The sequence below is a fragment of the Mobula birostris genome, chromosome 2 (assembly GCF_030028105.1).
Source record: "Mobula birostris isolate sMobBir1 chromosome 2, sMobBir1.hap1, whole genome shotgun sequence".
NCBI classification, from domain to species: domain Eukaryota; kingdom Metazoa; phylum Chordata; class Chondrichthyes; order Myliobatiformes; family Myliobatidae; genus Mobula; species Mobula birostris.
Genome location: NC_092371.1, coordinates 120,024,150 through 120,040,418, shown reverse-complemented (window position 1 = coordinate 120,040,418; position 16,269 = coordinate 120,024,150). Strand labels below are relative to the sequence as shown.

Sequence of the window (16,269 nt, the reverse complement as noted above, 5' to 3'; positions counted from 1 at the left end):
CGGCACCGCCCTCGGCCCGCTTCTAGTGGCCGCCCGCCTTTGACTGACACCCCCGCCACCACTCACGGACGCGGGGTGAACCCGAGCGCTTGATTGACGGAATGCCAATCAGTCTCAGGTCCCCGCCTACGCCTGACGTAGTAGTTCCGGTAGCAGGTTAGGTTGACAGCGAGGTCGGAGGACTCTTCTGGAAAAGAAAATAGGCCCGCAAACCGCTCCGCGCGGATTGATATTTACCGGAGTGATGGCGGCGCGTGGGCGGGGCTAGTGCCTCTCCGGCTGATACGCAGTGGCCACTTTATTAGGTACACCTCTGCCTTGCTCGTTAATGCAAATATCTAATCAGCCAATCATGTGGCAGCAACTCAATGCTTAAAAGCATGCAGACATAGTTAAGATGTTCAGTTGTTGTTCAGTCTAAACATCAGAATGGGGAGGAATTGTGATCTAAGTGCCTTTGACCGTGGAATCATTGTTGGTGCCAGGCGGGGTGGGTTGAGTATCACAGAAACTGCTGATCGCCTGGGATTTTCACGCACGACAGTCTCTAGAGTTTACAGGGAATGGTGCGAGAAGCAAAAAACATCCAGCGAGCGGCAGTTCTGTGGGCGAAAACGCCTTGTTAATGAGAAAGGTCAGAGGGTAATGGCTACCCTGGTTCAAGCTGACAGGAAGGCGACAGTAACTCAAATAACCTCGCGTTACAACAGTGGTGTGCAGAGGAGCATCTCTGAACGCACAGCACGTCGAACCCTGAAGTGGATGGGCTACAGCAGCAGGAGACCACACCGGGTTCCAAGGTGTACCTAATAAAAGTGGCCACTGAGTGTATTTATTCGTGCGTTTTTAGGTTGTTGTGCATCTTTTTTTTAAAAAATGGAGTTGTAGTTTGCTGGTGATTGCGGGCTGTGTGTATTGTGCACGAAGTGTAAGATGCGAGTGCGGAACAGAAGTCGGGTGACGCTTTGTCATTGTGCTAACAAAATGGCGCCGGCAGGAAATGGCCTGGCGATTTAATTCGCGGCCTTTCCACCGAGGGATAGAGTGAATTACTTCACGCAATGTAATTAATCTGTCGGAGTAGTGTTAATTTCGAGATTCGAGCTCCAAGAATATTTCTCGCGTTCTCTGAATCATTTACCCCCCCCGCCGCGCCCCGCAAATATGAATTTGTAGTAATAAAAGGGACGTCGAATTAGTTAATTCCATTAACAAAAAGCACATTATCTTGATGAGAGAGGGACCAAATGTGTTTGAGGAAGATGCAAATACACGATTTTCACAATGGCGATCGACAGCTTCCTTTTTCCCCTGAACACACATACGCACAAATGTGTAGGTTGAGAGGACGGTAGACTGACTTTCGAATGGAACCCGAGACTATTTACTGCTGTTATCCTGCTGTATATTGAGCAATGCCTTGACTGTTAGCTATAAATTTAAACAAAAATAATCCAAAATACAATCACTGCTCATTTTCGTTAACCCCTCCCCTCAAGATGTCTCCCACTCTCACTTTCACTGGCCCCACTTCTTGACTTCATTTACCTCGTGAAGCCCGCTGGGTAGATTTTAAGAACCTCAAACTTGTAAACGGTTTAACACTTTTAATTTTCCTTGTACAGCTTTTTAAAATGTAGCTTATCATCAGTCAGATTTGCCTTGTATGGTGAACGTGTTGCTTGAGAACCTCAATGCCCTTTCTGGGTAGATGTTAAATTATACAGTCATTCAAAATCATGTAGTTGTCTTGGCTTTATAGCTATCATTTAATTCTGATCCAATAAGCGAAAAAAAAAGGTGTTTCTGGGACTTTGCTCAGACTTCACTACTGGCTTAATTTCCCAAGATTTATAGTAAAGATTATAATACAAAAATGTTTGTTTTCTTCTGAGCTCTCCTATTCCTGAAAGTAGAAATCGAGTTTCTTTTAAGATTGACAGGTCACTTGCAAAGTTACTAATGCTAACTACATGCAAAATGTGCTGGTTATTAAATTGTAAGGAAGGATGCTTTGTCCAAACCATGCTCCAAGTGCCAACAAAATTCAGTAGCCAGTACTGAGCTGAATTAAAGGCGTGAGTACAATCAGTGTGGTATTGAGTATTTTTTCATTGCCAAATGGCTTGCATTTTGATTAAATATTTTTGTGGATATTAAATATTCTGATTATCAATGCCCTCATTACTCTATCCACTATGTCAACAAAAGCAGAAAATAGATTAGGATTTAAAGGTAAAAGGTAAGGATCACTCTAAGACAGGGTTTCCCAAACTGGGGTCCACAAACCCCTTGCTGAATGGTATTGGTCCATAGCATAAAAAATGTTGGGAAACCTCTGCCCTAAGGTAAAAACAGTCAATTAGTAAAGGGGAGCTCAAACTGGGATGACAACAGGTCTGGTTAGTTAAGAGCGAAACAAAAAGTGCTGGAAATACTCAACAAATCAGACTGCATCCTGGGAGAAAGTATAAGAATGAAAATGTTTTGACTAATTGTTTTTTTATTGGAAAAAAATAGAATGCAGAATGAAATGCCTGGGGAATGGAGTTGTGTTCAGACTCAATGTATTTAAAATACAAAAAAGTAGAGCTCACAAGAAAGGGTAAAGGAGTTGGACAAGCTGGTCTGCTCTTACACAGCTGCACCACAGACTCAGTGAATGAAATGCCCCACATCTATGCTGTTTGTTACCTTTCTGTGAACTAATTGTTCATCTGATTAAGTCTTCACAAATCTATGTCTGCTGTTTGTACGTAATATTGACCACTGTCTTCTAGAAGGCCTCGACCTGAAATGTCAGCTGTTAATTTCCTTCACAGATGTTGCCTGAACTACTGGAGATCTTCCAGTCTCTTGAGTCTCAACTGTGGTGGTAGCTGTCTTTCTAATTCTTCGTTGCACATAAGTTTAATATCTCCAATCTTATTATTGGCATTGCTTTATTATCGTCACATGTACTGAAATACTATGGTTTTGCAAGTTGGCCTACAGATAATTTCAAAAATAATATAAAAAGATACCAAAAGCTTTTCAGGTGTATAAAAAGTAGAAGCAAGTGTGGATAATGGACCAGATTGACTAGACCCCAGGGTTCTGAAAGAGGTAGCTGAAGATATTGAGGAGGCATTAGTATTGATCTTTCAAGATTCTAGAATGGCTCCAGAGACTCATTGCAAATTACACTCCACTCTAATAAGTGTGGGAGGCAAAAAAAGGACAGGAAATTATAGGCCAATTAGCCTGATTTCAGTTGGTGGGAAGATGTTGGAGTCCAATATTAAGGCTGAGGTTTTGGGGTACTTGGAGGTATGTGATATAGCATGCCAAAGTTAGCATGGTTTTCTTCAGGGGAAACCTCTCCTGACAAATCTTGGAATTGTTGGAAGAAATAACAGGCAGGATATGTACAAAGAGTTAGTGGATATTGTTTACTTGGATTTTCAGAAAGCCTTTGACAAAGTGCTGCAGATTAAGCTGCCAAACAAGATAAGAGCCCATGGTATTTACAGAAAAGATATTGGCTGACTGGCTGGAAGCAAAGAGTAGGAATGAAAGGGTCTTTTTCTGATTGGCTGCTGGTAAATAGTCATCTTCTGCAGGGGTTGAAGTTGGGGCCATTTCTTTTCATGTTATGTATCAGCGATTTAGATGATAGAATTGATAGCTTTATGGCCACGTTTGTGGATGATACAGAGATAAGTGGACTGGTGGGTAGTGTTGTAGAAGCAGGGAGGTTGCAGCTTAGAATGGGCAAAGAAGTGGTAGTGTAGGGAAGTGAATGGTCAAGCACTTTGGTAGAAAAAATAAAGATTTAGACTGCTGTCCAAATGGGCCAAAAATTAAGAAATTAGAGGTACAAAGGCACTTGGGAGTCCTCATGCAGGATTTCCTAAAGATCAATGTGCAGTTTGAGTCAGTGGTAAGGAGAACAAGCAATATTAACATTCATTTCAAGAGGGTTGGAATATAAAGCCTCAACAGCACATCTTTGCTTCATAAGGCTTTTGTCAGACCACACTTGGAGTATTGTGAGCAGTTTTGGGCCTTTATCTAAGAAAGGATTTGCTAGCATTGGTGGGAGGTCTAGGGAAGTTCATGAGTGATCCCAGGAATGAAAGAGTTAACATATGAGGGTTTGATGACTCTGGACCTGTACTTGAGTTTAGAATGTGTGTGGTGGACAGTTTGGGGGAATCTCATTGAAACTTATTGAATATTGTGATAGAGTGGATGTGGAGAGGATGTTTCATATAGAGGGGGAGTGTGAGGGCACAGCCTCGGAACAGAAAAACATCCCCTTGGAACAGAGACAAGGAGGAACCTCTTTAGCTAGAGGGTGGTGAACCTGGAATTCATTGTGGCAGATAGCTGCTGAGGCAGTGTCATTTGGGTAGATTTATCGTGGAGGTTCATGATTAGTAAGAGCAGCAGTAGTTACTGGGAGAAGGCAGTGTAATCGGCTGTAATGAAATAGCAGAGAAGACTTGATGGCCTAATTCTACTCCATTTTGGTATGGACTGAAAACATACGTCCTTTGAAGTAGTACAGTAGAAAAGCAGTAACAGAATACAGAACATGGTTTTAGTGCTGTGCAGATGCACAGTATGGTCCAAGGGCCATGATGTGGTTGTGAAATCAAGGGTTTATCTTCAAAGTACAAGAAGTTTATTCAAGAGCATTATAGCTGCAAATAATTCTGGTTTTTAACCAGTTATTATTCACTTTAACTGAAAATTTACTTTTGAGTCTTGGCAAGGCTATTGTTTCAAGCTGGAATCGCTGATTTTAAAAATGCATGAACTTTTCTGGGATCTGTGTTGGATATGTTTTCTTTAAGTCTCACTGCTTCCTAATCTTGATTGTCTTGTGAATTCTTAGCTACTGAGCCTGTTACTCTGGTTTTTTTTGGCAACCTTGCTAATTCTTCTAACTAGGAATTCAAGACATTATAGAGGAAGTCAACTGTTCCGTTCAGTGAGTTATTAATAGAAAGGCAACACATTTATTTTTCTGTGTTGATAATTTTCTCCTGCTGCCAAAGATTTACCCTTGGTTGTATGCTTAATACATCAGCTCATATAGTGGAGGCCTGATAACAGACATTCACTTACTTAGATATTAGATACTCCCTCAACCTTGATTTCACTTTAAGATTTTATATTAATATTGAAGGATAGATTGTGTGTGAAAGGATGATAATTTCCAGCAAACAAATATGAAAGTTATGAAAAGCTCCGAAGATTAGTTTTATGACCATATCTGTGCGTTGTGATAGTTGTAATGGTGTAGATTATCAGATTCTGTTACTCAGAACTTAATTTATTGGTGCTTCTATATCCTGCTTGGTACTGTTTTTAAAAGAACAATGTTGTAATGCTTTTTGGCATGTACTTCCTGAGGAGCTGGTTCTATTTGAACTGTACCCAACAGTACCCTTGAAATTTTCTTATTTCCTTTTCTCATTAATTGAAAATGACTGGATAAAGTTAATAAATCAATAGCTATAATAATGCTTTGGTTTTTTGAAAAAAATAGGCTTTTGTAAATTAGAGGAATGATGGGATCTGAGGATAAGATAGGAAATTGGCATTGTGTCTTGATTTTGTAGTGCAGGTTTGAGCAGAATCTGCTCCCCCCTCCTCCCCCCCCCCCCCTATTGCTCTTGTGTGTGTGAGTGCGTGAAAGGAGCTTGTTTTGCTGTTGTCCTGTCGCTGCTTGTGTTGTTTTGCTGAACGTGTGGGCTTGCTGTATTGGCACTGGAATGTGTAGAAACACTTGTGGGCTCCCCCAACTCATATTTAGGTGTGTTGGTTGATAATGTAAACAGTGCATTTCATTGTATGCTTCAATTTACATCTGATGCACAAATCTAAAACCAGGAGTCAGATTTTGGTACTTAAGGTGGCTGACACAATTTCAGGGCAGGCAAGAGAAGGGGAAGGGAGCTAAGGTGGTAAGTGGGAGTAGATTCATCTCATAAGTTAGTAATTGCAGAATTACATGCCATGTCACATTTTGCCCTTACTGGGTGTCTGAGCATTGAGTGGTACAGCATCTGGTGCTGGAGGGAGAAATTAAAATTGTTTTACTGAAGGTGTGGTGGAACAAGTCACTGAGCTGAGGAGGTATGCTCATCTTGGTTGACCGAACAAATGCGGGATGTTGCATTCTGGTCAGTATTACTAGAGAAGAATTTGCATAGTAAATGGTAGGGCCCTGGAGTTGGAGAGGAACAGGGAGCTATAAGAACCCAGGGTCTTAATTCCCTGAAAGTGGCGACACAGACAGAGTGGTGAAGAAAACATTTAGCATGCCTGCCTTCATGAGTCAATAATTGATTACTATAGTTGGAATGTCATATTATAACTGTACAAACCATCAATGAGACAACACCTGGGATATTCTGGTCCCCCAGCTACAGGCAGGTAACTGTTGAAGTGAACAAACATTGTGTAAAGCAGTGATAGTGAAGGAGTAATAGAGAAAGTAAAGTTAAGGAATCTGGTTGTGATCAATAAGTTTTTTGCTTTGTCAGTTAAGACTGAAACAAGTCTGGTTTGTTCTCATTTTGCTGTGTCAGAAAAAGGACTATAGAGCTAAAACTGAAGTAGACTGGAAAAGAGTTTGCTGTTTACTGTTGGGTCTGTTCTGAAAGCCTTCTGGATAACCAGATGTGTAAATACAGAAGACAAAGTGCTGTGAAAATGTAATAAAACTAAACAAAATCTAGAAAATCAGATGGTAATTTAAAATAAAATTGAGGGAAAAATTAAAAATGCAGAACTAATCTAATTACAAATGAGAAAATCTGCAGATACTGGAAATCCAAGCAACATACCCAAAATTCTGGAGGAATGCAGCAAGCCAGGCAGCATCTATGGGGAGAAAAAGTTCGGCAGGTAACCTGCCGAAGGGTCTCAGCACAAAGCGTCAACTGTACTTTTTCCCCATAGATGCTGTCTGGCCTGTGAGTTCCCCCAGCATTTTGTGTGTGTGTGTTGAACTAATCTAATTACTACAATTTACTTTCATCAGTATGTTTTTAGACCAGAGTTGTCAAAAATCTGGTACCTGATTGTTGTTCATGTTCTTAAGGCAGACTCTGGTGCAGACTGTCAAAGGAATAACATTATCCTCTCTAATAATATTACTGAGCAGAGATTAAGGGCAAACTTGCATTTATGTAGTAACTCTAAACCAGGGGTTCCTAACCTTTTTTACGCCATGAACCACTATCATTAACCAAGAGGTCCATTTACCTCCTGCTCTAAACCATAAGGCATCGTAAAGAGTTTTAAAGCCACAAAAAGATTTGTGTAGTTACTGTATAAGGAATTTAAATGCCTTAGCATTCCCTATAGAGTCACCATACTCATAACTTGCCGATGCCATATTTCGAAGGCTGCATTTGTGATTTTCCTTCTAATGGGAATGTGGAATTGTTCCCATTCTCTTTTGTGGAGTTCATTGTGCTTTTCTTTAAGATTAAGAATATTGGTATTTGTGTTCTCCTTGTTGCGTGTCTTTTTTTTAAAGCACCAGAGGTATTCAAAAGCTATTCAGCCTCTTTGTGATTGCTATGAATGGCTGCTGACTTTTCTATTAATGGTACTCATTAAGGAGTGGTTTAAACTTTTGTGATTGTTGCAGCTGTCCAGCAGCCTTTATGCAGTGCTCCCTGGTCTTTGTGTGGTGTCATTTGGGCTTCCCAGTAATACTCTGACATCCAGTGTGATTCAAGGCTTTTGCATTTTTCCCACAGTGGTAGAAATGAATGCTTCAGCTGTAAAAACTAAGTATTTGTATGGATAATGATAATTATGATAAAATATGCACACTGAAAGCTAAACTGGCTATGAATTTCCTGATTGTGAAGACTGAGTTAACCTATGCTTTACGGCCTTCCTAATGAGTATTTGCATAAGCATAGATTATAACGTCCTTAATTTCACTAACTTTAATAGTACAGAATTTATTTAGTGACTGTCCCATAGTATTGTTGAGTAAAGATTGAGCTTTTGAGAATGTCTGTCTTGTCTCAAATACTTTTTTGTGCTCTGGACTCCTTCAGATAGATCATTTTCCTATGTTAAATTGGCTGCTTCTTGTCCATAGCTTGCCTTATACTGTATATTATAAGGTAAACTATGAACAAGATGTGGAACAGTAGAATAGTAGGTGTGAACAGCAGTAGAAAAGTGATTAATTTCCTGTTGGAATAACAGTCACAGATTGGGACTGTTGATCAAGAGACAGTTGTGAATTCCACAATAGCAGATAGGGAATTTAATTGGGAAAACTGGCAATTAAATAAAAATATACAAGTTCCTTGATAATATGAGCCCATATGATTGATGAAAATCTTATTTGCTGCCTTCATCTGATCTAGCCAGAATGTGATTCCAAATGCATCTTAACAGCTGCCTCAGTTCAGTGGTAATTGGAGATGGTCAGTAAATGCCAACATTGTTCATTTGTTTTTGGCAAACACCTGGGAGGGGAGCTGATCCGATACAGAACTTCCTTCCATAATGTTGTAGGTATTCTGGTTCCCTTAGCTGCAAGAATTCCTGCTGTTAAAGGGAGTTCAAGAATAATAAAACAGAGCAGAAAAAGGTGGTTGGTTTATTTTGTAATAATAGACAATTAAGAGGCTGCATAATCCAAATGGTGTAAGGAGAGGAATCTTATTGGTCAGTTTATTCTAGATTGGAAAATAATGTAGGATGTGAAAAGACTAATGAACATGGAAAATTTGTCGTTATTTGAAGATGTAACAGAGGATTAGTTTCAATGAACAATCTTACTGTGGAAGTGATTGTGTGGCTTCATGAGCAGCCATTGTATTTCCATTTGGAGTCTTGTATAGGCTGCAATAAGCAAGAAGTTTTAAAGACTGAGCAGAAGGGCTATAAAGAAAATTGTAGATGGGGAGCCAATTACTGGATATAATACAAGGTGAGGACAGATGGCAGTGCTTTCAGAAAAGTGCTGTTCATAGGATACTGACTGGGTAGGAGGATGAAAGCAATGAAGCAACAATGATGGTTACGGTTCAGAAGCAGAATTGCAAAGTAAACAAAATACATCAAACTAAAATTTCTGAAAGACTATTGGGAAGAAAATGCAGTTGATACGGTTAGTTGAGTATTTCAAAAAATTCAATAAAAATAAAAAAAAATTAAAATCTGATACGATGACAGTTGTATCTTACCATGCAGAAGTTTTCATAGTGTCCGAAACAGATACTATTGCTGTCTCTCTACAAAGGGAAAATAGTAGATCAGTTTTTAAAAAAAAAACAAACAAATTTTATCTGTAAAAACTATAGTTTTCTTCTCTGGATGATCAGAAGACAAAAATATAATAAAGTGGGTTTCGGGATATTAGAAAGAAGTTGGTAACCCAAGTAGTAGATGTGTGCAGAAAGATCCCACAACACTAACCTAATTATTTTTGTTAGATTGGTTGAGGGGTAAAGCAACAATAAAACTAGAATCACCTTGGTTATCTTCAAAATAAATTAACTTACCAAGAGCATGAATGGACCCTCAACTCCAACTCTGAATTTTAGCTGAAAGCAATTCCCTCTTCGAGTTTAGAACAGCCTCAGTACAATACCTGTACTAAAGTAACAGTTTAGATGTTAAGTTCAAGTCTCTTGCATGTTAATTGAATCTACCTGCCTTCTGACTGAAGTTGAGGATGACACTATAGAGATGTAACAGAAAATAACAATTAATAAATCAGTTAACAAAATATTTACTTTGCCTTTTAATGAAGGACAGACGAACAGAAAGAAAAAGAAAAAATGGCTAGTTCTGCAGACAAGCCACTGGAGGGCGATGTAAGTATGGATCCCATTGACCAATTCACTGCATGATCCATATTTGTTTTTTCTTGTTCAAAGATACAGCATGGTAAGAGGCCTTTCTGGCCTAATTACACCTATGTGACCAATTAACCTACTATTCCGTATGTCTTTAGAATGTGGGAGAAAACCAGAGCACTTGAAGGAAACCCATGCGGTCACGGGGAGAACGTGCAAACTCCTTACAGACAGTGGCGGAATTGATCCCGGGTTGCTAGCGGTGTAATATTGCTACACTAACTGCGCGTCTTCATCTGATCTAGCAAGAATGTGATTCCAAATGCATCGTGTCAGCCCCCCCCCCCCCCCCCCCCCAACTGACTGATCTGTACTTTCTCTGTGAAGGCCACTAATTGTGTATGCCTGATCATTCTAAGTCATTTTAAGCTTTTTAAAAAGTGCTAGTATTTTGAATTGAAATATATAAAAGCACAGTAAAGAAGGAACATACTATTCTAAAAATGTTTTAATGGAGGATTTGAATGAAGAAATGTTGAACTTTTTTTAATATATTCTCGTAAGTGTCTGTAGCTGTCGAATATTATGTCCCTGTGCCCCAAAATGGTCTCAGTCAAAAAGTAGTCTTCTGAAAGTAAGACATTGAGCAGGAACAATTTTAAGTACTCTGAACATGTAACAATGTCTTTTCATCGGTAGCTACAGGGCTTTAAGATCTGTTATGTGCAAGGTGATCTGTTCTCATGCCCAGAGAAGGATGCACTGGCACATTGCATCAGCGAAGATTGTGACATGGAGGCAGGGATAGCGGTCTGGTTCAAGTGGAAATATGGAGGTGTCGAGGAGCTGCAGAATCAGAGTAAGAAAACTGGTATTACTTGAAATGACCTTTCATCGTAGGAATAGACAGGCTTTCCCTTTTTTCGCAGATCTACTTGGTTAATTTGTATTTCTACAGTCAGTTGAATAGTGATATTTCAGATGCTCCATGTTAATTCTCAATCTAATCATGTTTATTTTGTTTCTTTAATTTCCTTCCTTTTTTGAAACACCTTTTTAACCTGTTAAATGTTGGCATCATTTTATTTACCCCTATCACTAATTGGTAACGTTATCTACATAAAATCTTTTTTACATTCGGTTCTCAAATTTTCTGGTTTTAGTCTACTATACAAGTCCCCAACTATCTTAACCACATGATAAATGATAGTACATTTTTGCCTCAAAGTTTTTTAAAATAATTTTGAATTTCTCCAAAATTACAATGGGGATTGCCTGGGTAGTTTTGAATTCTTCATTGAGAAATTGTAAAGCAAACAAAAAAAGTGAAAGGCAAAATACTGGAATTTGAATTAAAAATTTTAAAATGACTGAAAATAGTTCAATGAACATTGGAAAGATAGATATTCATTGAGATTTCATTTCAGCATTGAGTTCTGATAACCTGTAGCAGAAAGTAGTTACTGAGTAGTAATTTGAGTAATTTGAATAATTTAATTCCTATGTATAACGTGTTGCATTATAAATCAAATTTTACAATTGAACTAAAAGGAAATGAGCTTATTATTGGTTTAGTGGGCAGTACAAGATTCATTAATTCTAACAAGGTTTGAAGTAGATTCTGAAGGTCAAAGAGGGTTTGAGCCCTTTACTGCACTGTTTTGGTTACTTTGGAAAAATCATAGTTTAATATTAGTTGTGGTAAGTGGGATAGATACCCACTGGAGAAGGTGAGAGTGAGTTGGAGAGTTTTTACCTAATACAGTCCTGATTGCTCAGCTATAGGAAGAATGTAATTAAGCTGGAAAGATTGGGAAAAGGATTCACAAGGATTTTGAGGACAGGAGATAGAGGGTTTATGGAACTAGAGGAAGTGGTAGAAGTAGGTACAAGTACAGGCTTAAAAGACATTTGGACACGTATGAGGAGAGGTAAGATTTCATCGAATATGGGCCAAGCACAGGGATATGGATTGGCTGTGGTCAGTCAGCATGGACGGGTTCAGCCTAGGGTCTTGTTTTTGTGCTGAAAAACTCTATAGATTTGTGAGTCATTTGACTTCCGTAATAATTTACAAGAACTTCTGGTATCTCTGCAATATACCAAGCCGAATGTACAATAAATCTAAAGTAAAAGTGAAAGTATGGCCATTCAGAGATGTATATCAGATTTTGTTCATGAGGCTTGTAGAAGGAAACTTCTGCTAAATCTTAGCTTGACTGACTCATTTAGACCCATTATAATGTTACACATTTTTTGTTGGATATGTATATTCCCAAATGTGAATTTCATATGTGACTCTTAACTGCTTAATTCATTTAAGATAGGTTGAAAGCTTCAAATATTTTGCTAATTCACTTAAGATTGCACACTACAAAATAGGACTCCAGTATAATGCATGGAGATAAATAACTTCATTTCAATTAAAAGTATATCTCTATCTTGTGAGTGATGGAAAATGTTAAATCTGCTTTCACTTGTACACCCTGACCTTCTGAGCATTTCCAACATTCTCTTTCAATACAAATTTCCAGTTTATTGTACTACTTTATCTGCACAATAACTGTCTTTAAAACTCCTTGTAGCTGTACTATCTCAATTTGTGCTGCACTGTGTGGAACAATCATAATACAGAAATTGGAAAATTTTATAACAAAATTGAAAATGGATCCCACTATTTAAAACCTTTGGGAGTCAAGCTTGTATCTGCTCACATAATATGATTTCACTCATATTGGTTTGGCATTGGGTCATTGAATTCAGTTTTTAACTGGTATCTTTCTTTACAGAGAAAAAAATTGGGGATGTTGCAGTGCTAAAGAAAGATCAGAGGTGCATCTATTATCTGGTAATCGATCTCTTTTTTATTGTGAACAGAGATCTTAATTTGCTCATTTAATTTATTTAGGCATTTTGGTAAGATGCAGAATAATTTGGAAATGTAGATATTTTCATTGTGTGCCTTTTGATATTCTATTTTCTGAGTTGTAATAACCTGCAGATGCCAAAGATTTTTCAATATTTTTGTTTAGCAGATGAAATTCTTCTGTAATCCCTCTTAAAAATAATTTACTGCTAAGCTAGCTAAGATTAATTCCAGATTTAAACAGAAATCCTCAAAGGCCCAACTCCTAATTACAAATATGATATTCAAGTGTTAATTTAAAAAATAGAAACATAAATGGGTAATGTCTCTGCTGCTATTCAATATGGCCACAGGTAATCCTTTTACAACAATGTTACTTCCCTGTCTCAGTTTCATATCTTTTCATTAATACCTAAAATTTATCTCTTGGTTAACCTTAACTGAGACTCTATAGGCCTTGGGTAAAGAATACCAAAAAATCACTATTCTTAATGGCTAGCTTTTTTAAAGCTGTGACCACTAGGTGTAGGTAGCTGACCAAGGTGTGTGACCCTGCATCTATCAAGTCTGTAACAGTTTTGCATGTTTTAATGAGAGTTGTCTTGATACCTGTTAACTTAATTTTGCTAGTGAGTTTTTGGTATCTAATATTCTAATATATACTTAACATAGGTGGTTCAATTTATTTAGACACAATTCCTAGAAAATCTTTACTTGTATACTTCCTGATCATAATTACTTATGTAGATAGTTAATGGACATTTGACTGATATTGTGATTGAATATTTTTGTAGATCACCAAAAAGCTGGCATCAGATAAGCCTACTTATGATGCTGTACAGAAAAGCCTCAAGGCCATGAGGGACCACTGCTTGGCTAATGGAATTTTGAAGATCTCAATGCCTAAGTAAAATGATGGTCACATTTATTGCTAGTTTGAGCATTGCGTTTCCTTAAGTTGTGTCTGTTTGTCTTTCTTTGTCTTTTCTGGCCTCAACCCTAACAGATTTGGGAGAGTAGGATACATTGGAGGTCAGTTTTATGAACGCAAGCACCCAGCAGGTTGTGGGGGTAGTGGAGGATAGAGCTGCAAAGTTATTTTGACAAGGGGAAAGGCATATTAAGATTCAAGATTATTTAATGTAATTTTCAGTACACAAGTGTAAAGGAGAACAGTAGTTGTTACTCCGGATCCAATTCAGCACAAAATAACAAGATAAAGAACAGTGATTTAAAAAAAAAAAAAACAATAAATATAAATACAAAAGGTAGCTTGTATGTAGATTGATTTTATGTCCTAGGTGCAGGAGTGTTGGTACATAAGGTGACTGACAGGAAATGATAAGGTAGAGGTATTGATCAGCCTTACTGTTTGGGGAAAGTAACTGAATTAGAGGCATTAGTACTATGGATCACTATTAGACTTAGAGATGGGTATTTCACAGGACGATGTGACTATGCAGAAATATAGCAAAGAAAGATCACCTCTCTACAAACTTAAGTGACTACACAGTGGCTATTAAAAAAACTTTTCAGAACCATTAACTGTTTCAATCACAGGAAGATGTAGAGTGCAATGAAAAAGTATTGCTATAAAATAACGGTTAGCATGTTGAGAGCTGACAGGTGCCCTCAAGTAGGCTGAGCACTGATGATGCAGTGATACTAGTGGAGAGCTAGTTAAAAGCATTGTAGCTTAAAGAAAGTCAGATGAAATAAAATTTTAAAATGAGAAACCACCAAGAGATATTTGGTTCTGTTATTATTTTCCTTAAAGATGTAGTTCTGTTCACAGATATGAATGTAATGAATGCATAATTAAATATAATGAAACAACAACTAAAGCTAATAAGAGCTGCTTGTCACATCAGTCTTTTGTTATGGCAGATATGCCATAACATTTTAGTATTTCATATTAATATTTTTTTGTTTCACTCCATTAAGACCCAAAGTTCCAAGGTTATCTTAGAATCAGGAAAAAATATGGCATTGAAGTTACTTGGCAAAAAACAAGCCATTGAAGTTATTCTGCTTCCCAGCTTTATCTGTTGCTGCTTCTCAAGTGCTGAAGTGATGAGGGTTTCTACCTCTTTTTCAGCCAGTGAGTTCCGTACTTCCACTCCAGTTTTTACCTCAACTCGCTATTTCATCCATCAGTTAACTTAAATCTATGTTATGTCCCTATGGTATATAATTTGTATACTGCAATTTTTTTAATCTTAGTGGGTAATACAACAAACATCATGTCCTCATTTGTTCTATACATTTAGATTCCAGGGTTTTTTTTTCATTCTATTGATTTCCCACAACAAAGTGGGAAGATTTTTCTGGTTGCTATCCTCAGACTTAGCTTCCCTGTCCAAAGTTGAGTCGGGCTACCTGCTGTTCTGACTTTAATTCCTCTACCACTGGCCACAGTTGTGGGCAACTTGGCCCTGCACAGTGAAATTATCTTCCTACACTTCTCAGCTAGCATCTCATGCATCTTTCAGAAGCTCTGATCATCTATCCTGATATTTCTGAGGCTCAGTAATAGGCGTCAGATGTTTGCTTACTGCTTTTCTTTTCATTACATGTGTAAAATTTGTTTGTTAGCTTAGTATCTGGGTCTGTTAAGAGCTTTGCCATTTACTCTGCAGGATCGGATGTGGCCTGGATAACTTGGAGTGGGACAAAGTTTCTGCGATCATTGAAGAAGTCTTTAAGAGCACAAATATTGTAATCACAGTGTACTCTTTGTGAGAATAACTTTGTTATATGTACAACACTATAATTAGTATTCTTTACTCGTTGTCGAGGACAGGTAAGGATAAAATGTTGACAGGTATTTTCGTTGGGTACCTGTTTGATTCCTGTTATTTGATGGTTTACATTTTTTTTGATTCTGTTGGCAGGTCTAAATTTCCTGGTGTCTTTAACATGCTAGCAAAGCCACCATATTCAAATACAAATTTCAATGCAGTGTATCCTCATAATTTCAATAGTGGATTGTCATATATGGGGAAAGATGGGCAGTTCATTTTTGTTCAGTTTCATATCAGAAACGTGAGGCAATTCAACAACCTTCAGTCTGAGACTTATTAATGTGGCAACTGATTTTGCATGAGTTCGAACTTGCAATGTCAATGAACCTGTTCACATGTTCCCTACTGTATAAATTTGAGAATTAAAACTTTTTGTTGAAACTGCTGTTGCCATGGAATTATTGTGGTGATAGTTTTATTCCTGTTATTTAGATTCAGTTTCATTTCACTTAAGCAGGCCATTTTACCTAAACATGTCTTGTTGGTATTTGTTTAACATGGATTTTCTCCCATCCTATCACTTTGCACCCTTGACATTGCTTTTGGTTCATTCCTTCCTCATACTTTTCCATGTTAAATTTATCAGAGCTTTTTATTTCAAGCATGCACCACATTCTCAGCACTGCAAGTAAAAAAATTTCGCTCTGATTCATTACTGGACTGTTTTGTATTCATTTTACTTTCTCATGTTTTGACCCTCAACAATATAAGCTTCTTGAACTATCCTAAAAAATCCCTTCATAATTCTAAAGATCTCTGTTGGATC

General features: G+C 37.8%; 1 protein-coding gene across 7 annotated transcripts; it reads left to right on the top strand.

Moving 5' to 3' along the window:
• Window positions 1-204: 204 nt before the first annotated feature.
• LOC140190435 (ADP-ribose glycohydrolase OARD1-like) lies at window positions 205-15,884 on the top strand. 7 transcript variants are annotated; one of them, XM_072247036.1, is made up of 6 exons: window positions 205-305; window positions 9,788-9,851; window positions 10,533-10,692; window positions 12,623-12,681; window positions 13,494-13,606; window positions 15,339-15,884. In XM_072247036.1, exons 2-6 carry the CDS (start codon window positions 9,816-9,818, stop codon window positions 15,439-15,441), a joined length of 471 nt encoding a protein of 156 aa, XP_072103137.1. In that variant the 5' UTR covers window positions 205-305; window positions 9,788-9,815; the 3' UTR covers window positions 15,442-15,884. The 7 variants fall into 7 exon arrangements, with proteins under 7 accessions (XP_072103137.1, XP_072103120.1, XP_072103110.1 ...); XM_072247019.1 differs by lacking the exon at window positions 205-305 and adding an exon at window positions 388-800 and having other exon boundaries at window positions 10,539-10,692; XM_072247009.1 differs by lacking the exon at window positions 205-305 and adding an exon at window positions 391-800.
• The last annotated feature ends 385 nt before the right edge of the window (window positions 15,885-16,269 follow it).

What these genes read in the sequence shown, in the direction of transcription:
- LOC140190435 (XM_072247009.1), top strand. Translation starts at nt 430, where the DNA reads ATGGGGAGGAATTGTGATCTAAGTGCCTTTGACCGTGGAATCATTGTT. An exon ending in AGACCACACCGGGTTCCAAG is followed by an intron (nt 801 to 9,787) that starts GTGTACCTAATA and finishes CTTTTAATGAAG; the next exon opens with GACAGACGAACAGAAAGAAA. An exon ending in ACAAGCCACTGGAGGGCGAT is followed by an intron (nt 9,852 to 10,532) that starts GTAAGTATGGAT and finishes TTTCATCGGTAG; the next exon opens with CTACAGGGCTTTAAGATCTG.